The sequence below is a fragment of the Erpetoichthys calabaricus genome, chromosome 5, assembly GCF_900747795.2.
Source record: "Erpetoichthys calabaricus chromosome 5, fErpCal1.3, whole genome shotgun sequence".
In the NCBI taxonomy this organism is placed as follows: domain Eukaryota; kingdom Metazoa; phylum Chordata; class Cladistia; order Polypteriformes; family Polypteridae; genus Erpetoichthys; species Erpetoichthys calabaricus.
This window is the reverse complement of record NC_041398.2, coordinates 155,514,545-155,541,810: the sequence shown is the minus strand read 5'-3', so window position 1 is coordinate 155,541,810 and position 27,266 is coordinate 155,514,545. Positions and strand designations below refer to the sequence as shown.

The window sequence follows — 27,266 nt, the reverse complement described above, 5'->3', positions numbered from 1 at the left end:
ATGGTGTCTTGCAGGGCTCTGTACTCAAACCTCTACTCTTTTCATTTTGCATTGTTCCATTGGGAACTACCTTTTGAAACCATAATATTCATTTTATTTCTACACAGACAATACCCAGGTATATCTTTCTTTTAAACCAAATGATGATTCTGCAATAGTGTTCTTAATTGATTGTGTCAGTGAATTAAACGAGTGGACCAATGGTAATTATTCTCTTTGACTATAGAAGAAACACAAATAATATTTACTGGGGGAATGACACAGACAGCATCAGTATTCTGTCACTTTTTAACTCGGTTAGCCTAAACATTTTTTTTGCTTGTTTTTTTGAACCAGCATACAACATTATATTTAACATCAATATGTCTTTTAATGCATGTATTACAAAACTATCTTTAATTTGTTTTCCCATGTCTAAAAAAGTTGGAAGACAAAGGCAGTTTCAAAATACGCAGGATAATCAGAAATTAATTAATGCATTTTTTATAACTGCAATGCAGAATTCACTGGCAGTTCAAACTATTCTATAAGCAGCCTTCAGATAATTTAAAATGCTGCTGTAAGAATCATTACAAGAACTACTAAGTACACCATGTAACTCCAACTCTTAAATGTTTATACTGGCTTCAGGTTAGCTTGTGATTGATTTCAAAATAGCCATTCTTACATAATTAGCCTTAAATTGCCAAGGCACTGTTTACCTATCTGAACTTATCATTATTTACAAACTGGAGTGTGCATTAAGATCTCAAGATGATGATCTACTAAAGATTCCAAGGATTAACAGAATAGCAGTGAAAGGATAAGTTTTTAGCTACAATGCCAAAAAAATGTGAAATAATCTTCCTGCTTATGTAGGAGATGCCCCTTCGATTCCAGCTTTTAAATCCATTCTGAAGACTCAATACTTTAGTGTATCATGGCCTGATTAGAACTACTCATTATCTGTACTTATTGTATCTTTGTTAGTCATTTGAATAAAAATATAAATAATTCAATAATTATGACCTGCTAGTAATTCTGTTCTATTTCCTTTCTCTTCGTGGTGGCCTGCTGTGGCTCTTGGTGCCACCGCTGTATTTCAAAGCTGTTTTTCTACACAATGGGAAGAGATCTGAGATAATGGGAGCATTGGGATCAAAGCATGGAAAGATTCTGTGATCATATTTATAAAGCTTGACATAGACTTTACTGTAGACAGACCATGGACTCCCGCTGTGGGTTTATTTTATGTAGAGTGAAGGTTTTTGTTTTTCTCTTCTTCGATGTCAATCGACTATGGTTCAAAATAATGTTCATGGAAAAATATTGTTAGGTTTCAATTATGTTAATCATTTTATAACTGTTTGGTTTTACTTTAGTGTTAAAGAAATAGATACAGTATCTTTATGTTGATGTATTATGTATTTAGTAATTCATAACATTCTAATTGCATTTTACATGTAAACTTGTTATAGCACTCCAAGCCTTCACTCAGTAAAGAACTTTTAGGAAAAACAAACTGAATTAAATTAAACTATGTCCCTTTTATTTTATAATGTTTTAAAAATTTCCAACATTATTTTTGGTTTGTCATAGTAAATAATCAATCTCACAAACATTTTTCTTTCTCCAAATTTGTATATGACTTTAAAAATAGAGTATTACATTCCTGTGTAAAAAATCAAATCAACCCCTATCCTATGTAAAAATGAAAAAATATGACTGCAATATCATACAAATGAGATCTGGTTTAACTTAACTTTTTCTTAATATTATTTATAGTACAACTTATTGAATTAGTAGTGACAAAATCAGGAGTAAGTAACTTAAAAAAAAACTAACAATTTGGGGAGGATAAGTCGGAGCACTTTCTTTGCATAGGGATTTGCCTAATGGGCTCTCAATCTCTTTTAAGATTATCTGAATGAGTTAAATATACAGTATAATGTTTAATCTGTATATTGACCCTAACATTTTTTTTAATCTCTTATTTGACATATTTGATTTCTTTTGATTTTTTCACTGTTCAGAATAAGTGTTTACTACAGTACTTTTTTTTACTGAACTTACACTTTTGATTACTTATCAGTATTCTAACTGAATTTGAATATGAAGTGATAAAACAAGCAGTCTTATGAAAGCTTTTATTTTTGTATTAGAGTCTATATACTGTATTGTTTTGCATGGTTAATCATTTTTTATATTCATTACCCACAACAATATAAAATGTATGCATTGATTTAGAATCAAACTGACACTGCCATTTCTAAATACTTAATCTTTCTTAGATTACTTAAAACAGAAAAAAAGTTTGTATGTACAAGTTACTATACATGCACAAAGTTGAATTTAATTAGAACTCATTTAAAAAAATCATCATGAGATAGTCGCTGACTAGTCTTAAATTGCTTGACACTGATAATCCATGTTATCTGAGCAATTTCACATCTTGGGTAAATTTATTTTCTTTTGTTACCTTTCTAACATAATGGGAAAACCATATGATAATACAGTATGTGGCTATAAATATGCTGACAAACTTTCATTATAAGTGTGAGTTATGTACCTTCAAAGCCAAAGTTCAGTAATAAATAGCATGAAAACTACTGACTAAGGAAAAAGTTCACAAAACAAAAAACATGCAAATTTAAGAATAACATTCAATATAACAACAACAACTAAAATATATGTAAAATATAAAATAAGTGTTACCTGAATATAAAATCTGCAAGAGCGTTCCCTTTTCTGCAACTGAAACCACAAACATTAGTTTAGCTGGGCAATTAACAAAAAATGAAAACAAAAGGAAGATATACAACACATACATTTTCATAGAAAGCACAAATGTGGAGGTTTAATTTTAAACAGAACATGCATGACTTTATTTTTAAAAGTAGCATTTAAACAAAATAAAATAAGCAAAAAATATTTTGGTTATACAGTATTATTGAAGCATTCATGGCAACCTCTCACTAACTTTATGAACTTAAGTGTGATCAGGAAAAGACTGAGACTTGAATTTATATTGATAAAACAAAAAAATAAATACTAATAGTATTCATTTTTCCTTAAACAAGTGAAAAATTTCAGTTCTTATAATTTTTTGAATACATTACATCCATCCATCCATTATCCAACCTGCTATATCCTAACTACGGGGTCACGGGGGTCTGCTGGAGCCAGTCCCAGCCAACACAGGGCACAAGGCAGGAAACAAACCCTGGGCAGGGCACCAGCCCACCGCGTGAATACATTACAGCTAAATAAAATTTAAGGTCTAAAATATTTTATTGTGCAACTTAAATATTTACACCTTCACCAAGCCATGTGTACTCCAAGCAATATTGAAAGTTTTAGTCTTAAATATTCCTGAATAAGCTTTGCATATATAATTTTCTGAAGTGTCACATGTTCTATCTTTCATATTGTGTAATTCCATAACAGAGAGAAAGGAGAGATTCCTCTTTTAAAATAATAAGATTAATGTTTTATAGCATTTTCTATGGCAAATCCTGAAAAGAGAGCTGCTTTTAACAAGGCTAAACACAGATTATGTGCTGCAGATGCAGGATAGACCTTTGTTCAGGCAAAGCTGCAAGTGCTGCATGAAGTCCTGACCAGATCCACACATTTAATTCTCTCTTCAAGAAAAGAGGAAATTAAAAAAGGAGAAAAAAGAAAGATTTCTCTTATGTTCAAAGGATTTAGGAAATGTGCTAGAACAGAGTGTGTGAATTAACATGATTTAGTGGGTTTGGCTATTAATCCATCACAAGAAAATAGTGAAAAAAACAAGGCTGCTAAAGTCTTGCAAGTTTATGTAATATTTAATGACTAATATAATTAGTATATTTTGTTACTTAAGTGCTAAGAAAGTGTCCAGTATTTTTTTATTCATCTATTTTAAGTATTTACTTGTTTTAAAATAATTGGGTATATTTTTATGTAGTGTGAAGGATTAACATCATCATAATTTTTATTAATTTGTTTAACCTGATATTAACTATATAAATCAGAAAAGGATTACAGAATTTTAAAAAACAATGATAATAAAATATTGCTTACACATTTCTTACAAAAATTATAAATGTAAACCTTGAAAATTACATGCACATCTAGTATTTAATAGTTTCATTTTAAAAATTTCAAATTTCACACCTCGGCACAAAAAAATCAAAATGGTATATTCACATTTCAAACCAACATGCCAGTAAATAGTATTTGCATTCATTTTCATGATTCTTGTACCATCTATGGGGGTGCAATCCAGCTGATGTGATATTAGAGAAAAGTTGCAATGATAAAAATGATTTGAAAAGTGTACAGCCTACTGAGACTACATACAGAAAGTAGTTAAAAGTATTGCGATTCCATTTTGTAAGTGGTTCAAATCTGAAACTACCATGTACTATCTATCTTGATTCAGTAAAATTAATAAAAATTAATTCTTCAATCAGTTGCAACCTAATACACAAACATGAACACAAGCTACATTCTAGCTTCAAATTCTTTACTGTGAAGATCATCTACAAATAGGTCAGCTTGTAATGGCAAATGTTCAGAGACTGCATTGTGTCGTGATTCCTATAGAGTATTATGTATTGCATGTTGTGTTGGATTGATGCAAAAATTTTGACTTTGGTATTTATGCCAGCTGTTGCACCTCTGTACTGGAACCAAAACAGTACTGGAGCAAACAACCGATAACTTATTACTTTGCACAAATTAAAACATAAAATTAATGTTTTTCACCAAACAATTATTGACAAAACTAAATTTAATAATAGAATAGTGGTGCATTTCAATAATTTTAAATATTGTAACAACTAGGGAGGAACAATACGTGTCATGGATTAAAATCACTGGTACATCTTGGTGGAAGGCCTTATGCAGCACTGAGAACTCCTGACCCATAAACCTTACTGTTGTTGCCCAATGTCCAACAGCCCCCACAAGACAGACATGCCAACTCCTGTCTGTTGCTCTCTTTTCTCTTGTTTTAATGTGTGCTACTCTTGCATGGAGTGCTTTTCCCTCCTGTACATACTGTATTGTACTGTACTGCACTGTAATGGCTCCTGCTGTGGCATTGCAGTCCAGCAAATTTGTATTCTCTCCATCAATAGCTTTCTGACTCCTCTAGAGCAAGTTATCTACTTAAATGCACCTTCCACCAATTGACCACAAACTTTTGCACTCCTTTCACTTTCCTCCTCTCTGCTCCACTATTAATCCTCAAGCTCACTGCAATACTGTACTTTATTTGCCTATTCTACTGTATTGTAGACTGTATTGCGCATTAACACTATATAGGAATCCAATCACACTTTACAGAATCACAATGAGTATTCTTAAACTAGTTTGTGTCTGTTCATCAAACAAGCTCAGAAAAGCATTCATTGTGAACTCGCACTATGTTAAAATTTGTTAACCTTTCAAAGTAAATTAATCTTAACTTTTCTTATTTTTACTGTAAATACCATTTCATACCTGTCGAGTTCTGAGACCCCAGAAGACACTGGGATGAGCAAAGGATCAATTCATAGAAAGATTCAATGTGTTGCCGCCTGCTAGTGGCACAGACACAGCACTGCTGTGGAGTTAGAGCAGGGGTCCTCAATCACAGTCCTGGAGGGCCACAGTGGCTGCAGGTTTTTGTTCTAACCTGGTTGCTTAATTAGAAAGCAATTCTTGCCAATAATTTAATTTCATGGCTTGTTAGTGCTTTAACTCTATGTCAGGTAATTCTTATATCCTGGATTTTTTTTCCCTTTCTATGGATATCATCCAAATGATTTGAAGGCTAAAATGGATGAGTAATTCTCAGTCACTTCACTTTTTCCTCTTCAATTTCCTTCCAAGTATTTAATTTAACCCAGTAGTGCATGATTACACACAGGTGTAAATGGTAATAAGCTAAATGGAGAAATGCTGGTCTCTTTTGTCATTTGTATGTTATTGCTAATTAGGAGCAATTAAAAGCCAAGAGTATGGCTGCTTAAGACAAAAATAAGCAATAAGGGTTCAAAATCTTAATGAGCGAGACAACTAAAGTGAAACAGAAGTGTTACTTGAGCAATAAGTGCTTCTTATTAAGCAATTGGGTTGGAGCAAAAACCTGCAGCCACTGCAGCCCTCCAGGACTGTGATTGAGGACCCCTGAGTTAGAGTATTTCCAAAAGCGCGTGTATGAGAACTACACATTTTATAAGGCTCTAACTCCATACACACCTTTTCTCTGTGCCCTTTTTCAAAGACACAGAGCTTACATATTGATTAAGGCAGCATAAAGCAATTTCAGTCACATTTTTATGTAGTAAGATTACAGAATTTTACATAATACTGGTAGAGTATCATTATCAAAATTTGGTATTTCGGTACTTTTTTAGTACTGGTATTCCACCCAAAACTATTTTTAAATGAACCAAGTGCATCATCTCATGTCTTGTAAGAATAATTAGTGACACGTGAGTCACTGTCTTGCACCCAAAAGACGAGGCCGAGTCTAAAGACTTCAGAAAAAACAGCTTTATTCAACTTGAAACAGGAACAGCAAGGTCATTTATTGCAGCGGGAGCTACCACACTACTACACACAGATACAGCAAACGGGCAGGGTTGGGGCAAGGTTAGTGGCCAAGTTATATTGTTTCTAGCATGACAGACGCATTGCGCATGGATGCATTGAGCTTGTAGTTGCCTCTGTGACCCTGTGAACCTGCAAGGCAGTGTGAACCTGCGGTTGCCACAGTGATAGACAAGCAACCCTTAACGGACATGTCAATTGTGTTTCGGCATGTCGCCCCGTTTCGTTGAGTCGCCCCATTGGGTTAAAAACTCTCATACCCTCCCCCCCACCCCCCCCCCCCACTTTAGCTTTGTACAGACCAGTGTGGGCTAAGCGACTGCCCAAGCTGGGCTCAACCAGGCATGAGAGAACATCAGCGTTGACGTGTGTAGCCTTGAGATGGTGGCGAACATCAAAAGCAAATGGCTGTAAACGAAAAAACCCCTGAGTGAGCCAGGCATTCACATCCTTCTGTCTGTAGAGCCACTGAAGTTGGGCATGGTTAATCACAAGGGTAAACATCGGCCTTCACAAGTAGTACCTGAGGGCCTCCATTACCCACTAAAAGCGCTAAACATTCTTTCTCTATGGTTGAGTAATTGCGCTCCCTGGGAAGCAGTTTTTTTGCTGAGAAACAAGATGGGGTGTTCTTCACCCTCACAACACTGAAAAAGCACCACCCCTAAACCAAAAGTAGTTGCATCCATCTGCAGAACAAATTCCTTCAAAAAGTCCGGATTCCACAGCTGTTAAGTCTGAAAAGGCTCTGTCACAGGCATCAGTCTAGACAATACTATAGTTCTTTCTGCCCCTTGTCAAGTCAGTGAGGGGGGCAGCCCGATGCATATAATTGAGAATGAACTGCCTGTTGTACCCGGCAAGGCCGAGGAAGGCCCAAACCTGCCTGTGTGTATTGGGACATGGATACGCGAGCACCTCCCATACCTTGTCCATCTGAGGCTTGATGTGACCCCTCCCCATGGAATACCCTAAATAATGGGTATTATCCAACATACCCAGCCTGCACTCCTTAGGCTTAGCCATCAACCCCACCAGCCTCAAACTGTCAAGTACCACCTGTAGGTGGTCGAGGTGAGATCTCCAGTTGTTACTGAAAATGACCACATTGTCGATATACGCTCCCATGTCATGTATGCAGAATGGGGACGCAGGATCTAGCCCATCATCCGTTGAAAAGTCTACAGCTCACCATGGAGACCAAAAGGGAGCCTGGTGAATTTGAACATCCAATGTGGGGTGGCAAATGCGGTTTTCTCACAACTGCATTCCTCCAGGGGCACCTGTCAGTACCTTTTCATGAGATCCAGGGTGGAGATATATGAGGCTTGCCCAAGTTTCTCCAACAAGTCATCTATAAGTGGCATTGGGTATGCATCACACTTGGAAATCTTGTTCAAGTGCTGGAAATCTATACAAAACCAGACGAGCCGACCGGTTTTGAGACAAGAACAATCTGTCTCAGCCACTCACTTTTGCTTTCACAGATAACCACAATTTCAGCATTTGTTGCACTTCCTTGTGTATCACCTTCCTTGTTGCCTCTGGCAGGTGAAACGGGGGAACATGTACAGTAACACTGGGTGCAGTAACGATCTTGTGTTCTGTAATTTCTGTCTGGCCAGGCAAGGCTGAAAAGACATCAGAGTTCCTTCAGATTAGTGTCAGCAACTCTGCCTTCAGGGCATCCATCAAGTCATCACCATTAGCGACTTCAGTTTAAGTGACTGCTGCTGACTTGACCAGGCCTTATGCAGGTCACGCCACTCTTTCAACAGATTAATATGCAAAACCTGCACAGGCTTCTGCCAACCAGGAATTCTGACTTTATAACTCACTGGACTAATGCGCTCTTCCACTGCTGCTGGACCAAGCCATTTCACCTGAAACTGATGTGGGTTCAAAGAGATCAACACCAGCACCCAATCGCCATTTTTAAACTATTGTCATAATTACATTTGTGCACCTCCTGTTCACACTGCACAAGTTCCACCACAATATAGGACAATTTCAAGATCTGTTCTTGGAGTGAAACGCCAGGATCAACAAATCTCCCCCCACAAGGTGCCTCGCAAACCCCTGCCCATTTCTCCCTTGTTGTAAGCAGTTTGAACGGACTCAACTTTGCAAGTGCTTGGGGGGGACTCCCGAACAGCAAACAGGAGAAAAGGCAACATGGTATCCCAGTAGGTTGGGTCATCATGAGCTACCCGCCATATTATCTGTTTCAACAGTTTATTAAACCATTCAGTCAGTCCATTCATCTGTGGATGATAAACAGTTGTGCTCAGTTGCTTAATTGCAAGGCTCTCACACAGCTACTTCGTGACACAAGAGATGAAAGGTGTACCCCAAGAGATCTTTAGCGACAGTCTGCACATTCGCCTTCCATAGAGCGGCCACCTCAGGGTATCTTTTCGCATAGTAAACCAACACAAACATATATTATAACCATTTTTACTCTTGGGGAGTGTACCCACAATATCTAACCCAACCCTCTCAAAGGGAACATCCAAAATAGCCATCGGAAGGGAGTCCTAGCGGGTTCTATGAGCGGAAACAATCTGGACACGCCCTGAAAAACTGCTCCACATCCCGGCCCATATTCACCTAATAAAAGCATTTTAAAATGCGTTCCCTTGTCTTCTCCATGCCGAGATGACCGCCCAAAACTTGACGGTAAACAATTTTTAAAACCATCTCCCTATGCACGCTTAGCACCACCAACTACTTGATCCTCCCATGCCCCATGCAATCAGAAATCACCTGATACAAGAAACCATCCTTAATTAAAAAGTGTGGTGTTTAAAAGGTTGGGCCCTTCCTCACCACATAGTAAGAGTCATTCACGATGTGGGCTTCTTTGAATGTAAAATTTAAGTTACTGACTTCTCGTTGCAGGTGGGAAAACTGTCTGAGTGGCAGTCTCTGCTTCCTCTGTGCTGTCCTTCTTCATCTGTGTTTGTAGCGGGTGTACAGTCTGGGGAGGTTGACAGTGTGAGCAAGGGGGGCGGGGGGTTTGGGGGGGTAGGGGTGTAAAGTCTGCTACCTGTCCTGGGTCCACACTTGACGATTCACCTCCCACTTCACTGGGCAGCTCAGGTTAAATTTCAAATTCGGCTCCTTGATTGTCTGTGGCCAGCCCCTCTCTATCTACTACAGAGGGAGGCGCTCTGCATGAGGCTAAGACCCATGGGAAAAGGGCATTCCTCTTCCCTATTAAAAGAGGCCAGGGTGAAGTGTCTGATATGGCAGTCCAAACCTTAAAGTTCTTCCCTTTAAATTTCAGAGGGAGTAAGATAGTCTGATATGTTTTAATGTCCCTATGGACCTTAAAATTGCCTTTGACTAACATTTGGGGGAAACCTGTGAGCCACATACCTGGGCTAGACTGATGTTCATGGTTTGTGCAGGTGGGAGGCGGCACTCCCAAGCCAGATGTCCCCACTGATCACAGTGAAAACACCTGTGCTCAGTCCCCCCTGTGAAGTTCCTACGATGGCATCTTGCACATGTGGCGTTGGAGACCCAAGGAGCCTGTGCTGGTTGGAGCAAAGCTGGGGCCAAGCTTGGGTGACCCCTCTGTTTCCAGGTGGCTTGGGGGCCCTTCAGTCTGCAGGTCAGGTCTAACCATGAGTGGACGTCATTCTAGACCATCTCATCACAAAGGTCCTTGTCTATCCCTGACAGGACTGTGTCAATAGCGAGCTTCTCCACAATGCGCTCGAAAGTGTCTCTGTGGAACCAGCTTTAATTCAGGTCCACTACGTTTTGGATGTGTCCTCATACAAGGCGTCCGGGTCAATGTGCCATAGACAAAACTGGCGCCCCTTGGCCACCTGGCTCATAGCTGTGTGGAGGAGGATCTGTTGCTTCAGGAAGTCATAATCATCAAGTCTTTTAGGAGGGAGGTTTCACATGACCTGTAGAGCCTCTCGGGTTAAAAATGAGGCCACAATAGCTGTCCACTCTGGGTTGTCCGAGGGAGCCCTCTTCACCAGCGCATCCCAGGGGCGCGCAAAGACAGGAGCCTCATCTGGCTCCACTGGTATCGATATGTCATATGCCTCTTGGGGTTCCATTGGTACAAGACCCCACTCCTGGTACCATGTGATGCATGAGTCGCTGCCTTGCACCCAAAAGACAAGGCTGAGTCTAAGTACTTCAGGAAAACCAGTTTTATTCAACTTGAAACAAGAACAGCAAGGTTATTTATTGCAGTGGCAACTACCACTCTACTACACACAGTCACAGCAAATGGGCAAGGTCGGGGCCAAGTCAGTGGCCAAGTTATATTGTTCCCTGCATCACTCATCGGGCGACATATTGCGCACAGAGGCAGTAAGCTAGTAGTTGCCTCTGTGATGCTGCAAACCTGCAAGGCACTGTGAACCTGCAGTGGCCTTGGCAACAATCAAGCAGCCCTAGACGGATGCATCAATCACATTTCGATGTGTCACCACATTGGGGTGGGTCATTGGGGAGGATTCATGGGCTGCAAAAATGTACCTTGACTTACGTGGCATTATTTAACTTTCTGGCTCTCCTTGCAATTATAATATGATTGCCATCTTTGACCATTCTGTTTCTATTTAGGAACTTAAATCATTATCTTGATACAACACGTCACTGGAGATTAAACCCATTAATTTTAGTGTTCATTAAATTAATTACTTCACAAATTAGCATTTTCTTAAAGACTTATGCAACTCTTCAGGTACTTCAGGAACATTTTAAGAAATATTTGTAACATATGAAATTTGTCTCATATATCGTATATGTAAGTACTGAAATATTAGAATTTAGTAAGTTTGATAACAAATCTGTAAACTAATGATGCAATGATGATGTAATGTGATATAATGATGTCATACAAGCAAGGTAATCACTGCAAACAGAATTTAATCTTCTGAACACAAGAAGAACGGAGAAACTCAATTTTAAATATACCACTCTGACTATGAGCCATGAAAAAAGGCTAAAAGAATTTGGTTCAACAAATACAAAAAAAGAACCTATCAAGGAAACAAGTCACAATGACCCACTTTTGACAGTGTATTAAAACAATTCAGAAACTGACCAAGAAAGATGAGCTGAAAATACAGGATTTCTTTTACAGTTGATATGAACAAAGCATGCAAAACATAGGCATAACGTCCTCTTTTGTGGGCTTTTGAACTGACATATGTCATGACTAAAGCTCTCTTCTCAGAATTATTTAATTAAGTAATAAATAGTTATGCTTTTCAAAGTTATTGAATAGCAAGTATGAGAATTTTGGCTAATCATAACCAAAATTGCAATGTTACAAAAGGGAATTTAATTAAAAAAAGATAAATGTTCATGGTTAAAGGAACTTTCTATATATTATACAATACATGTTAATACATAATAAAATTAAGAATAGGAAAAACAACAGAATGGAAATATAAGGCCAAAAGTGGTTTGTGTTACGACTTTTGAGATTTTGTCATTACTAGCTGTTGTACCTGACTTTACCTGGGAGAGTAATAAAATGCATGTTACATGTGTAAAATAAATACCGAGCAGATCTGATACTGATCACCTCCTCACCATGGCAAAGACATCTGCTTTTTAGAATTATTTAACATCTAATGCTTTTGAGCTTATTAATCCCTTGGAAAATTTACTGTGAAATTTAAAGTGTAAGATTTAGAGAAAAAGAAGTACATTTGCTGCAAACAATAATTCATAGAACAGAACTAATAATTATCAGAATGGTTCAATAATAATGCTGAAATGTTATAGGTTGTGTAGAGTGTACCACAGTCATGACATACAACTTGATCCCTGGGAAACAAATAAAAATCAAGTGGCACACACACCCTTCTGAGCAGTCCTCCTGGCGTATTCACATTAAGTGCCCACCCCACTAATTCCAGCCAAAATTAACATGCAATTTGTTTCCATTCTTCAAACTTACCTCAAAACCTCATTCTTCCTTACCTGAATAGAACAGTTTATCTATCTAGTACCATTAATAGACATATTAAGTTTCATTTGCACAAATTATGGGACACAATGTACTGTATATGAGCTGCCATCTCTATACTATACTTTCACCACGTTTTCAAGTCCCAGTTCTGATAAGGTTGTGTTGTTTTGAGGCAAATGGGGAACAATTATAGAAATTAAAACTATGATTAATAAAAGTCCTAATTAAATTAAAAGTTAAATCATATATTGTAATGGATACCTTCAACATGTAAAGAGTGTAACCTATATAGCCTCTGGCAGTGTAAGAGTTAAATATTAAACGCTAATGACCATACTTTATATTCTTTACTTAATCTGGGAGGACACCAATATTTACAAAAGAGAGGTTAAGGATTGGCTAGGTAAATAAGTAATGGACACTCCAGTGACCTGATGGCAACATGCTCTTTAGATCACAAGATAATGGTGGACAAATAATTATGTCCATTAAGAGATTGTTTATGTCCATTAGGCATAAGAAAACACTGATAGTATTTACTAGAGGTTAAGAATGTGACAGGTACAGTAAATAAGATGTGGTCACGCCTTTGGCCATGTGGTGACTTGCCTCTCGGGTGAAGGTAATGGTGGCAGATAATGGGGCAATTATATCCATTATGAACTTATCAAAGTCCATAAGGCAACAGAAAATATTGGTGAATAAAAAGAAACACAGGAATGTATGAGTCAGAGAATGGTGAGAAAAATATGTAGAGTGAGGTACGATAAGGTTACAATAAGGAATTGTAATAAAATGAGGGACCACCAGACTAGTGGCACTCACCTCATTGAAATGAGGTGGCATTATGCTTTATTCAATAAAGTCTTATTTTGAATACTCATCCAGAAACTCTGCATATTTTCTTCCAAGAGTGAACAGGTCTTGCTCCATGACACTATGTCATAATTATTGAACTATAGATTACTGTGGAAATTAATTCACTTATTCCTTTATTAACCAGAAAACACAAAGGAGTATGTGCATGACAGCGAAAGTCTGATAATGTCACAATTTCTATCCTCTGTACTCTCTTAAAAATTAAGGTACCAGAGATGTTCTTTAGAGTGATGCCAAAGGGGAACCATGTTTGATTCCCGAAAAACCCATCCACATCAAGATTTCAGAAAGAACCTTTGTTTATTTTGATCTATAAAAGGCTCCACACAGTAAATAAACATTAATAGATGGTAACAAATTTGTGAATTACCACTGGGTCCTGATTTTTTAATTGGTTTTAATTAGAAGCAAATAACATTCCATACAATCAAGTCAAACTTAACAAACCAAAATTCATCCTGAACCAAAGAGAAACAGAGGAGAGCCAATAACCAGAGGAAATCTTTAAAAGCAGCAAGGAAGGAGGAATATATTTTTCCTTCATAAAGAAGCTTATTCTAAAATGTTATTGATTAGATCCAGCCATATTTTTAAAATGTTTTGAACAGATCCTCTAAGTGAGAATTTGAGTTTTTCCAATTTCATATAGTAAAAAACATCAGTTACCCACTGGTTTAAAAGTTATGGGGTGGGATTCTTCCAACTGAGCAAAATAAGTCTACATGCTAGTAGTGAGGTAAAGGCAAATATGATTAGTTTGTCCCTTTAAACATTAAGCTCATCTGGGTGTACACCAAACACAGCTGTTAATGGGTTAGGGGTGATTGTGACACCAAGACTGTCTGACAGGTATTTAAAGATTTTTGTCCAAAATGTTGTTAATTTGGTGCACACCCAAAACATGTAGCCCGTTGGCTGGAGCTAGATTGCAGCATTCACAGGTTGAATCTTACCCGATGAAACATTTTGGACAATTTCAAATGAGAAAAATGCACTTCATAAAAATTTTAACTTGAATGATTGAGTGCTTTGCTGATATGGAGATAGAGTGTATTCTGTGCATAACTGCCTTTCACTCCTTTTCTGAAATATTAAGTGAAGGATCCTTTCCCCATTGTACCATGCAATCTTTGAAAGGAAGGTACTTTAATTTTTTTTATAAATTGTAGAGATGCTATCTGAGTCTGCAAGAGTGATACATATATCTTCTGGAATAGAAATAGGTGGGAGGAGAGAAAAATTGGGCAGGTTCCGTTTAGCAATGTTTCTAGCTTGAAAGTAGTGGAAAAATTGTGTTGTTGAGAAGTTAGATTTAAAGCTCAATTGCTCATAGGATGCAAAGGCATTATCTATGTACAAGTCTCTAAATGTTTTAATCCCAAACATGTTCTAAACATTAAATGCTGTGTATGTTTGGGAGGATGAAAAAAAGTGGTTGTCATGTAGAGGTGCAATATATAACAGCTTGAGTGTTTTAAAGTGCTTCCCACATTGGTTCCATATTCTAAGTGAATGAAAGGCATTAGGATTATTAGTGTATTGACAATAATTTGTATTTACTGGGGCAGAAAGCAGGGAATATAAATATGTATGGTAAGATTTTAATTCTATTTCTGACCAGACTTGTATATATTCATTAATTTATGTCAATGTCCAGGTCTTTATGGCCTGTGTATTTGCCACCCAGTAATAAAATTCAAAGTTAGGTAGTACCATGCCCCCTTCTGCTTTAGGTCAGTGTAGAATCACGCTGTGGATACATGGATGTTTCGAATTCCAAATAAATGAGGTTATGATTGAAACTAATTTCTTAAAAAATGATTTGTTAATGTATATGGGGATGGTTTGAAATAGAAAAAGAAGCTTGGGAAGGACATTCCCCTTAGCATTGCTGATTCTCCCTGCTAACGTGACATGAAGGGTAAACCATCTATTCAAGTCTTGTTTAATTTTTTCCATGCAGAAAGCAAAATTTTGTTGAAAAAGCTTTATATTTACTTGTGATATTTACCTCTAGATATTTAAACTGATCTGCTAAGATAATTGGGAGGGTGTCCAGTCTAATATTTTGTGGTACAGGGATTTAATGGGTGAATATATTATATTAAACAAACATTGAAGACTGAAGGTAAGTGTCTGCTTTTAATAAATCGGGTTTGGTTTTATGATATTACAGAATGAAGCACCTTCCCAGTCCTTCTGGCTAGAACTTCAGAGAGTATCTTAAAGTGATTATTGAGGAGTGAGATTGGTCTGTATGATGCACATTGTAGTAAGTCCTTATTTGTCTTAGGAAATATGGTGATAAATGCTTGCCATAAAGTTTGATGTAGAGTTTTGTTATCTTTAGCTTCTATAAACGTTGCTTAAAATAGTGGACCTAACTTATTTAAATATTTTTAAAAAATTCAACTGGGAATAATTCAGGGCCAGCTGCTTTCCTTCTTTGAAGTGAGTTTACAGTAATCCCCTCGCTATATCGCGCTTCGACTTTCGCGGCTTCACTCTATTACGGATTTTATATGTAAGCATATTTAAATATATATCGCGGATTTTTTGCTGGTTTGCGGATTTCTGCGGACAATGGGTCTTTTAATTTCTGGTACATGCTCCTTAGTTGGTTTGCCCAGTTGATTTCATACAAGCGATGCTATTGGCAGATGGCTGAGAAGCTACCCAACCTGAACGCGTATTACGTATTAATTAAAACTCCTCAAATATATTGTGAGCACGGGGGCTGTTCGCACCCCTAGAGGATATGGCCGCTCTTCAAAAAACACTGAAAGATTACCTTCACATTGCTCTCTTCCCAGCTGGGCTTACATATGGCTGCTTTGTCAAGCAATATGCTTCCCGTACTGTGCTTCGCATACTTAAAAGATCAAACAGCACGTATTGATTTTTGATTGTTTGCTTTTCTCTCTCTCTCTCTTGCTCTGACGTTCTCTGCTACTGACAGAGGGGGCGTGAGCAGGGGTCTGTTCGCACCCCTAGACAATACGGACGCTCGTCTAAAAATGCTGAAAGATTACCTTCACGTTGCTCCCTTCTGTGCAGCTGCTTTGTCAAGCGACATGCTTCCCGCACGGTGCTTCGCATACTTAAAAGCTCGAAGGGCACGTATTGATTTTTGATTGTTTGTTTCTCTCTCTCTCTCTCTCTCTCTCTCTGACATTCTCTGCTCCTGACGGAGGGGGGTGTGAGCAGAGGGGCTGTTCACACACAAGCCTAGAGGATACGGACGCTCCCTGTAAAAAAATGCTGAAAGACTACCTTTACATTGTACATCCTTGCAGCTGCTTTGTCCGGCGGTGCTTCACATACTTAAAAGCCAAACAGCCCTATTGATTTTTGTTTGCTTTTTTCTCTCTCTCTCTCTGACATTCTCTGCTCCTGACGCGCACTCCTTTGAAGAGGAAGATATGGTTGCATTCTTTTAATTGTGAGATGGAACTGTCATCTCTGTCTTGTCATGTAGCACAGTTTAAACTTTTGAAAAAGAGACAAATGTTTGTTTGCAGTGTTTGAATAAAGTTCCTGTCTCTCTACAACCTCCTGTGTTTCTGTGCAAATCTGTGACCCAAGCATGACAATATAAAAATAACCATATAAACATATGGTTTCTACTTCGCGGATTTTCACCTTTCGTGGGGGGTTCTGGAACGCAACCCCCGCGATCGAGGTGGGATTACTGTATAGCATCTAGTAATTCTGAGAGTCTCAGAGGTTTATCCAGTTCCTCTAGATACTAAGAGCATCTATCTGTGGTATCTGTAATGTATCAAAAACTCATTAGATTGTGTCTTATCTTCTTTAAACTGTGTAGAATATAAAAGTGCCTCATTTGGAGACCTGAAGTATTCTAGCTCAGTTCTGGTAATTTCACTGATTAACACAGACATCTTCTTGGTTTCCAATTTATTTTTGTGAAAAAGATATGAAATAATCCATCCTCTTAAAAATGCCTTCAGAGTTTCTCCCAGTATTCCTGCAGAGACTGCTGAGAATGTATTTGTCTCAAGAAAATAATTAATTTGCATGGATATGAATTCCCTACAGTTCTCATATGCTAATGTGTGTAGAGTACAGTGATTTAAGCTACATGATCAGAGGGGAGTGGTCAGAGATAACAATAGTGTTGTACTTACAACATGTAATAGTGGGCAAAAAATTATTGTCTATGAAAAAATAATTAATTCTTGAGTAACAATGATGTACTTGTTAGAAGGAATATGCCCTTAGGTTAGGATTTATAAAACTCCATGTATCTGATAAGTTCTGATTCATTACAAACTGTGTAATTGTTTGCAGTATTATCTGTTATTGCTGCTGTAGCTGAAGACCTATCCAGGGTCCTGATGCATAATGCTGTGCGTAGAATTCACACTAAAACATGGTGTATGGACAAAAGTTGAAATGTGCATATGCACCAAAAAATTCAGATGCAGAAAACCGTGCGTAAGCCAACTTCCACGCACTTCCGCTACATAAATCCTGGCCAGCGTGAAATTTAACACTCATGCATGTGCCTGCCAGACTCCTCCTAGAACTATGTCTCTTTGAATATGCAAATCAATATAAATAGTCCCTTAAATTCAGTGCTCTGTGAAAAGACAATTGAAAAAGCATGGGAAAAAAAGAAGAAGAACAGCAAATACCAAGTGGACTATTTGTTGGTTAAAGCAGTTGTATAAACAATATAAAACAATAAAAAGGAAGCTGATCAAAAGTTCAAGTTCAGAAAGTCGCACAGTGCCAGAAATAAAAAAGAAGTTGTCAGATATCAAAGTTGCCATAAAAAGGTGAGTTGTAGACCAGTGTCATATGGAAGCTTCTTAAGGAACATAGAAAAGAAAAAAAATAGGGGCCCAGTGGAAAAAAAAGGTGGAAATGTCAACTTTAACCTCAAAATTTCCACTTTGATCACATAGTTTATTTTGTCATTAAAGCAGAACATCATAAGCTTAATCTTGAAATCTCTTAATTTACTAGTTTCTTAAATCCCATCGCAGCTAAAGTAGCATGTTAAATGCTTCATATTCTGTGTGTTTTTCTATGTACTCTCTGTGTGTGAATCACTACTTGCTTCTTAAACAGGCTTTCTCTTACGCCGACAGGATACAGAATACATTACATTCATGATATTATAGCTTTCTGAACAATTTAAATACTTAGATGTATACTTAATATCATTTTCATGATGAAATGAATTAAAACATTTAATTAAACTATTTTGTATCGATTTGGTCATTCTGGACATGCTCTTTAACACTATATTTTGTTAGTTTTGTGCTTCTTTTTTGTTTATTAAAGGCACCGCCATTTTTGTATTTTTATTGGGTTTTTTATTACAGAAGCCATATTGTTATGTTCTGTTATCGTTGGGTGATGATAAGAAGCTGCATCACATAATGTTATTACCTGCACACTATTTAAACGGCAACACTAGTCCTGATGTCTAAGACTGTGAATTCAGTGGGAGAAATTTTTTGTGAGTTTAACTATTAGATAGATAGATAGATAGATAGATAGATAGATAGATAGATAGATAGATAGATAGATAGATAGATAGATAGATAGATAGATAGATAGATAGATAGATAGATAGATAGATAGATATTAAGTTAATTAATCTAAGACAGGGGTTCTCAATCACCATCCTGGAAGGCCGTAGTGGGTGCAGGTTTTTGCTCCAACCCAAATGCTTAATAAGAAGCACTTATTGCTCAAGTAACAATTCTACTTCACTTTAGTTAGCTGTGGAGGGGATCCTGGCACACTCACGTTGCTGCCGCTCCTCCTTGTTATCAACACTTTTCATTAAAATTCGCGTTAAACTTAAACTTTTTGCAATTGTTCGCTTTGTTTTTATTGTATGTATAGTTCATGGATGCAATTGACTTGAACTGTGTTGATCTGGATTTATTTTTATGGACTTTGCCTTGACTGGGTTTGCAGTCTCGGGGACAACCAAATCTTTCTGTGGCACACTGGACGAGCCCTATGGACATTTCTTTGCACCGTGACGATCTATGAGTCGGGGATAGTCTGTCTTCTTGATTATAATTTATACATTGCCTTTCCCAAGGTTTCTTCCATTTTTTCCCTACTAGGTTTTTTTTTGGGAGTTTTTCCTTGTCTTCTTAGAGAGTCAAGGCTGGGGGGCTGTCAAGAGGCAGGGCCTGTTAAAGCCTATTGCAGCACTTCCTGTGTGATTTTGGGCTATACAAAAATAAACTGTATTGTATTGTATTGTATTGTATACACTGGATTGCTCTCGATTCTTTCTATATGTGCTTAATGACTAAGAAATGATCTGAGGTTTACACCCAGCTGGATGCGGCTCTGGTTGGTCCCGCTTGTAATACCCAGTGTTATATGTATGTGGTTGTATGTTGGAACCTCCGAATTTTGGTATCTTCATGTGCATTTTGTAATATCTCCTACTATGCTTTTTCTGCTGCTTGCTGCTCATCTGCGCCACCCCATCCTCCCATCTCACCTTCTCCGCTGTACTATGCTGCTTCTCTGCTACTATCAGATAAGTTTTGCTCTCTACTATGCTAAAATACTCTTGTGACAAACTCCTTCATATTAAACAGTTTGTCCAGAGCAAATGGTCAGACTGGAATGTCCTAAAAGACAATGGTAATTGTGCGGCGCCCAAAATATTTACATCGCGGGTCAGGTCACCACCACAGCCAGGCTGTGAATGAAAAGTTCACCGGTAGCATTTGCTCAGGAATATGCCGTTCTACTCATGGCTTTGGAAATAGGTGTGTCAGTGTGCCAAATCTGCAATATGTTAAAATGAACTCTGGTCATGGATCTTCTGGTCATGGATCTGTGCACAACTAACCCACATCGGCTAATATTGCATTGTTTAACTCAAGATCTCTGAATGGCAAAGCACTGGTGCTATCAGAATTCATTACAGACTCAAACCTTGACTTACTATGCTTAACAGAAACTTGGCAAAAAACCAAATGATTTTACATCTATCACAGAGGTGACCCCACCCAGATACATTCACTTCATGGAGCCTCGCAGCTCAAGACAAGGTGAAGGAGTTGCAGTAATTGTTAGATTGAAGTTAAACATCAAAAGAATCCCCATTGATGGTCCATTGTGTCTGGCTCTTAAGCTAATAACAAAATCTGGTCCTGTCTTACTGATTGTTGTCTATCGTCCCCCGAAGTACAATGCGTCTTTTTTATCTGATCTGACTGAATTATTAACCCACTTAAGTTCACTTTCCCAGAGAGTCATTCTTCTTGGCGATTTCAACATCCATATTGACATTACTACATGTAAACTGAGAAATTAATTCCTATCCTTACTGGACTACTTTGACTTGGTGCAGCATGCTGCAGCTCGAAGCGGGGTGCCACCATCGAGAGAGACGTGGAGAGAGCAAACCAGATGAACAACTTCTTTAACAGGTTTGACCACCCTAACCCACTCTCACCTCGGAGTATTGCACCCTCCACCCATCCTTCTGCTGATACCAGCATAGGAGAGAGTTTCCCCCCACCCACAATTACAGCAGCACAGGTAAGCAGAGAGCTGAGTAGACTTTGTGCCAGCAAAGCAGCGGGTCCAGATGGAGTATCGCCACGACTGCTGAAGGCCTGTGCGTTGGAGTTGGGGAGTCTTCTACAGCACATCTTCAACCTGAGCCTGGAACAGGGGAGAGTCCCGAGGCTTTGGAAAACATCTTGCATCACCCTAGTCCCAAAGGTATCACGCCCTAGTGAGCTGAATGACTTCCGGCCTGTCGCTCTCACGTTGCATGTGATGAAGACCATGGAGCGGCTGCTGCTTCACCACTTGAGGCCACAGGTCCGCCATGCACTCGACCCTCTGCAGTTCGCATACCAGCAGAAGGTGGGAGTGGAGGATGCCATCATCTATATGCTATACGAATCCCTCTCCCACTTGGACAGAGGCAGTGGTGCTGTAAGAATTATGTTTCTATACTTCTCTAGCAGCTTCAACACCATCCAACCTCTGCTCCTTAGGGACAAGCTGACAGAGATGGGAGTAGATTCATACCTGGTGGCATGGATTGTGGACTATCTTAAAGACAGATCTCAGTATGTGCATCTCAGGAACTGCAGGTCTGACATTGTGGTCAGCAACACAGGAGTGCCGCAGGGGACTGTACTTTCTCCGGTCCTGTTCAGCCTATATACATCAGACTTCCAATACAACTCAGAGTCCTGTCACGTGCAAAAGTTCGCTGAAGACACTGCTATCATGGGCTGCATCAGGAGTGGGCAGGAGGAGGAGTATAGGAACCTAATCAAGGACTTTGTTAAATGGTTGCGACTCAAACCACCTACAACTAAACACCAGAAAAACCAAGATGCTGGTGGTGGATTTTAGGAGGATCAGGCCCCTCATGGACCCCGTGATCATCAGAGGTGACTGTGTGCAGAGGGTGCAGACCTATAAATACCTGGGAGGGCAGCTGAATGATTAACTGGACTGGACTCCCAATACTGATGCTCTATGTAAGAAAGGACAGAGCCGACTATACTTCCTTAGAAAGCTGGCGTCCTTCAACATCTGCAATAAGATGCTGCAGATGTTCTATCAGACGGTTGTGGCGCGTGCCCTCTTCTACACAGTGGTGTGCTAGGGAGGCAGCATAAAGAAGAGGGACGCCTCACACCTGGACAAACTGGTGAGTAAGGCAGGCTCTATTGTAGGCACAGAGCTGGACAGTTTGACATCCGTGGCAGAGCGACGGGCACTGAGCAGGCTCCTGTCAATCATGGAGAATCCACTGCATCCACTAAACAGTATTATCTCCAGACAGAGGAGCAGCTTCAGCAATAGACTGCTGTCCATGTCCTGCTCCACTGATAGACTGAGATTGTTCCTCCCCCACACTATGCGACTCTTCAATTCCACCCTTGTCAATCGGCTCACCAGGACATGATACCTTTGGGACTGGGGTGATGCAAGATGTTTTCCAAAGCCTTGGGACTCTCCCCTGTTCCAGGCTCAGGTTGAAGATGCGCTGTAGAGGACTCCCCAGCTCCAACACACAGGCCTTCAGCAGTCATGGCGATACTCCATCTGGACCCACTGCTTTCCTGGCCCGAAGTCTCCTCACCTCTCTGCTTACCTGGGCTGCTGTAATTGTGGGTGGGGGGAAACTCTCTTCAATGCTGGTATCATCAGAAGGATGGGTGGAGGATGCAATACTCTGAGGTGAGAGTGGGTTAGGGTGGTCAAACCTGTTAAAGAAGTAGTTCATCAGGTTCACTCTCTTCATGTCTCTCTCGATGGTGGCACCCCGCTTCGAGCTGCAGCCATTGATGATCTTCATCCCATCCCCCACTTCCTTCATGCTGTTATTCTGCAACTTTTGCTCCCGCTTTCTCCTGTACTGCTCCTTTACTGCCCTGAGCTGGACTCGGAGTTCCTTCTGCACGCGCTTGAGCTCATGCTGATCACCGTCTTTAAAAACCCTTTTCTTCTGGTTCAAAAGGCCCTTGATGTCACTTGTAATCCATGGCTTGTTGTTAGCATAGCAGCAAACTGTTCTTACTGAAACTACAATGTCCATACAGAAGTTGATGTAGTCAGTAGTGTAGTCAACAGTCTCCTCAATGTTCTCACTATATGATCCCTGCAGGATATCCCAGTCCGTAGTTCCAAAGCAGTCTATCAGAGCCTGCTCTGCCTGAGCGGACCACTTTCTGAATAAGCGTGTGGTTGTAGGTAGCTCCATCACACTTAGTTTGTAGTGAGGTTGAAGCAGAACCAGGTTATGACCTGCTTTGTAAGATGAGGCCAACTACTTGTGTAATGGACCCCATCCCCACCACACTTCTTAAATCCTGTCTTCATGCCATAATCCCGACTGTAATGACAATAATCAGTGCATCCTCGACACTGGGTTTGTGCCAGCCACTTTTAAAATAGCTTCTGTAACCCCCATGTTAAAAAAGTCTGGTCTTGATGGTGACGATCTTAACAATTTTCGGCCTATTTCCCACTTACCTTTTCTGTCAAAAGTTCTTGAGAATGTTGTAGCCTCCCAGCTCACCAACTACTTAACCCCTAATAATTTGATGGAACCCTTTCAGTCTGGTTTCAGGGTGCAGCATAGCTGTGAAACTGCTCTTCTTCGGGTAACCAATGACTTGCTTATGGCAGGAGACTCTGGACAAACCAGCATATTAATTCTGTTAGACCTCAGTGCAGCATTTGACACTGTCAGGCATGACATTCTACTGTCCAGAATGGAGAACATGATGGGTATCTTTGGCACTGCCCTCCAGTGGTTCAAGTCCTATCTGACTGATAGGCAAGAGTTTGTTAGTCTTGGCAACAGCAGATCCAGCTCAGCGCCAGTCACACAAGCAGTTCCTCAGGGCTCTGTCCTTGGCCCTCTTCTCTTCTGTATTTATATGCTTCTCCTTGGCCATGTTATTCGTAGCTATGGACTGGGTTATCATTTTTATGCAGATGACACTCAACTCTATTTCAATTTCAAAAGTGCAACTTAATCAGAGTTTTCTCAGCTCACAACTCAGTGAAATTGAAACCTGGATGGAGCAGAACTCTTTAAAATTAAATTGCAACAAAACAGAACTCCTGCAAATTGGCACTAAAGTGCTACTTAAGAAAATGAGCTCCTTTTCAGTCACTCTTGATGGTGATCTCATCAGACCTTCTTCTGATCCAAGGAATCTTGGTGTCATTTTTGATTCCTCCCTTTCTTATTCCGCCCACATAAACCACATTAAGAAACTTTCTTACTTTCAGCTCCATAACATATTCCGTATTCACTCATCCCTCTCCTTTTCTAATGCTGAGAAACTTGTCCATGCTTTTATCACATCCCACATCGATTATTGCAACTCGCTGCTGGCAGGTGCCCCTTCTAATCTTATATCACAGCTCCAGTTGATTCAAAACTCTGCTGCAAGAGTCCTTACATGAAGCAGCAACAGTGACCACATCACACCCATCCTGCTTCGCCTATACTGGCACTATCTTAAAGGATTGAATATAAAATTCTATTAATAACCTACAAAGCTTTAAATGGCCTTGCACCAGACTACATCAGTGACCTTCTAAATCACTATACTCCTGTTCGCCTAATAAGGTCCTCTGATTCTGGTAATCTTGTTGTGCCTCATACTAACCTACTCTCTATGAGTGACAGGACCTTCAACTCCATAGCACTCAGACTTTGGAATGACATCCCAAAATTAATTAGATCAGCTGACTCCATTCATTCTTTTAAAAAACAACTTAAAAGTAATTTATTTAGCAAGGCTTTTAACTTAACATTCTGCCCTTTCTTTCAGTTTACCTCTTGTCCAGGTGCTCAGGATAATTTGTGTGTCTGTTATATATATTTGTTAGGTTTTTCTTTTAGTATTGAATTTAGTATTTTACTCTGGTTTATTGTCCTTTATTCTATTTAATGCTTTGTTATCTGTTTCATTGTTCTATTCAGGAAAATATTTGTATCCATTGTTACATATATCCTGCTGCTTTTTTTTTCTAAGACTCTGTGAAGCGCCTTGAGCATGGGAAAGGCGCTATATAAATAAAATGTATTATTATTATTAGTTGTCTTGCTTGTTAAGATTTTGAACCCTTACTGCTTATTTTAGTCTTAATCACTGTATTCTTGGTTTTTAATTGCTCCTAATTAGCAATAACATGCAAATGACAAACGAGACCAGCATTTCTCCATTTAGCATGTTACCATTTACACCTGTGTGTATTTATCATGCATTATTGGGTTTAATTAAATACTTGGAAGGAAAGTGAAGAGAAAAACGTGAAGGACTGAGATTTACTCATCCATTTTAGCCTTCAATTCATTTGGATGATATCCTTAGAAAAGGGAAGAAAATCTAGGGCATGCAAATTACCTGACACAACAGAGTTAAAGCACTAACAAGCCATGAAATTAAATTATTGGCAAGAATTGCTTTCTAATCAATCAACCAGGTTAGAACAAAAACCTGCAACCACTGCAGCCCTCCAGAACTGTGATTGAGGACCCCTGATCTAGGAAGTCATGACTTTGCACGTATTGTCTCTAACACTTTGGTTGTTTATTAAGCTTTGGCATTTCTGTTCTTTTTGATTTATTTTGGCCATGACCGTGTTATTTTTCTGTCAACAAATTTTAATCATCTCAATTTTTACCTTTGTTACCATTAACAGTCCTGTTAGAAACAAACATGTTTAATATCTTTGGGTTTGCATATAAAAATGGCTGGAAGAATGGTTGAGTCAGGCATTCCACTTTGAAGATAGAAGAGAAGGGCAGAATCTCTTTATTGATGCTACTTGATTTTAAGACATTTCTTTTTCTTTATTGATATGTGCTGAGGCATGCTGACGTGTACTTTGCAAACACTAGAGGCAGCTGAGAGTTTTTGGCATTTTCTGTGGTGTGAGAGTTAAATAAAAAAATACATTTTGCTCTTAAAAACTTGGGTTTTGGTTGCTGCTAAGGAACCGTGCAGGCATTTTTAAAGCTTTTTCCCCATTAGAAGGTTTTTTTTTTTTTTGCTTTTTTTTCGTTTGCACAAGAGCAAAAGTAGCTGGGTGTTTGGAGGTGCGCTTGGAAAAGTTACTTGTACTTGTACGTGCGTGTACTTGTTCTTGTTATCTGTATCTGAACTAGCATCGAGGAGGTAGGGTAGAAAGCAGTAGTAACTAATATCGGAATTTGTAAGCAAATAACCGCATCATAACAGAGATTCCTTAGTTTAAAAGAAAAAAAAAGCCACGACTGACTTCAAAGCAATAAAGGGGAAGTGCGAGTGGAGAGCTTTTAAGTAAGGAATAAGAGGAGTGCAAAGTTAGGAGAAGAGACAGAGAAAAGTAAAGTTAACCACATAGAATGATAAACTGCAGGCAGCTGAGAGGGAGAAGAGTACAGGAGCTTAAGGGGCCCAGGTGTAAAATTGCTGTAGCAGTTCTTAGTGTTACCATTTAAGTTAAATCATTTAATTTTAAGAAAGAAAAAAGTTAAGGCAGTTTTACTAATCCTAAATCAAATTTTAATAACTAGGCCAGTGCAATGCAAGTCCTGTTGGATGTTGGACTTTTTAGATGTGCAGGTGTGCTCCAGAGACAGAGTCTCGCACAGTATGTTGCCTCCTCGGTGCACAGGTACAGGACCTCCCTGGAAGGGTGGATAGGTTCTTGGCCAGAGTGGGGGTGGATCCAGTTGTCATTGTCCATGTTGGAACAAATGACTTACATAAGGGTAGTCTATCAATTCTGCGATCCAATTTCAAAGAGTTGGGTGCCAAGCTGAGAAGCAGAACTGACAAGGTTGTTTTCTCTGAAGTTCTGCCTGTGCCACGCGCCACTCCAGGTAAGACTGAGGAGATTAGAAGGCTTAATGCATGGCTCAAATCTTGGTGCAGGGTAGAAGGGTATAGGTTTATGGTGCATTGGGACTCCTTTTGGAACATCGGAACTGGAGTGGCACCAATGTATTGGGGAGGTGTATGAGTAGGCTAGTCAAGGATTGTTTATACTAGGGAATGGTGGGGCAGGAAGTTTAGGACAGGCCAGGTTTAGATCTATACATGGAGGAACAAACAAAGGTGTAAAAATAAAAATGCATTGTAATGTAAATTCTAAGCAAACATTTAAATGTAGAAGGAGTAACACATGAAAAATAGCTTGCCTTAATGCTAGAAGTATCAAAAATAAGGTAAATGAGTTGGAGCTGTATGTAGCGGAGCATAATTATGATATTATAGCAATAACGGAAACCTTGCTAAATAACAAAGATGGAGATGAGTGTAACATAGAGGGATACACATTTTTTAGGAAGGATAGACAGAACAGAAAAGGAGGT

At 39.1% G+C, this 27,266-nt stretch overlaps 1 protein-coding gene across 12 annotated transcripts in view; it reads right to left on the bottom strand.

Annotated features, from left to right (window-relative positions):
* adgrl3.1 (adhesion G protein-coupled receptor L3.1) overlaps positions 1–27,266 on the bottom strand; it is a 1,303,645-nt gene that overhangs the window by 762,103 nt on the left and 514,276 nt on the right. For 8 of the 12 annotated variants that reach the window (XM_051927733.1, XM_028802158.2, XM_051927732.1 and 5 more), the window contains exon 10: positions 2,695–2,733. The exons of the other annotated variants lie outside the window; for them this stretch is intronic. In XM_051927733.1, the coding sequence (XP_051783693.1) occupies positions 2,695–2,733 (39 nt within the window). The remainder of the gene's footprint in view (positions 1–2,694; positions 2,734–27,266) is intronic. 12 annotated transcript variants of the gene reach the window in all.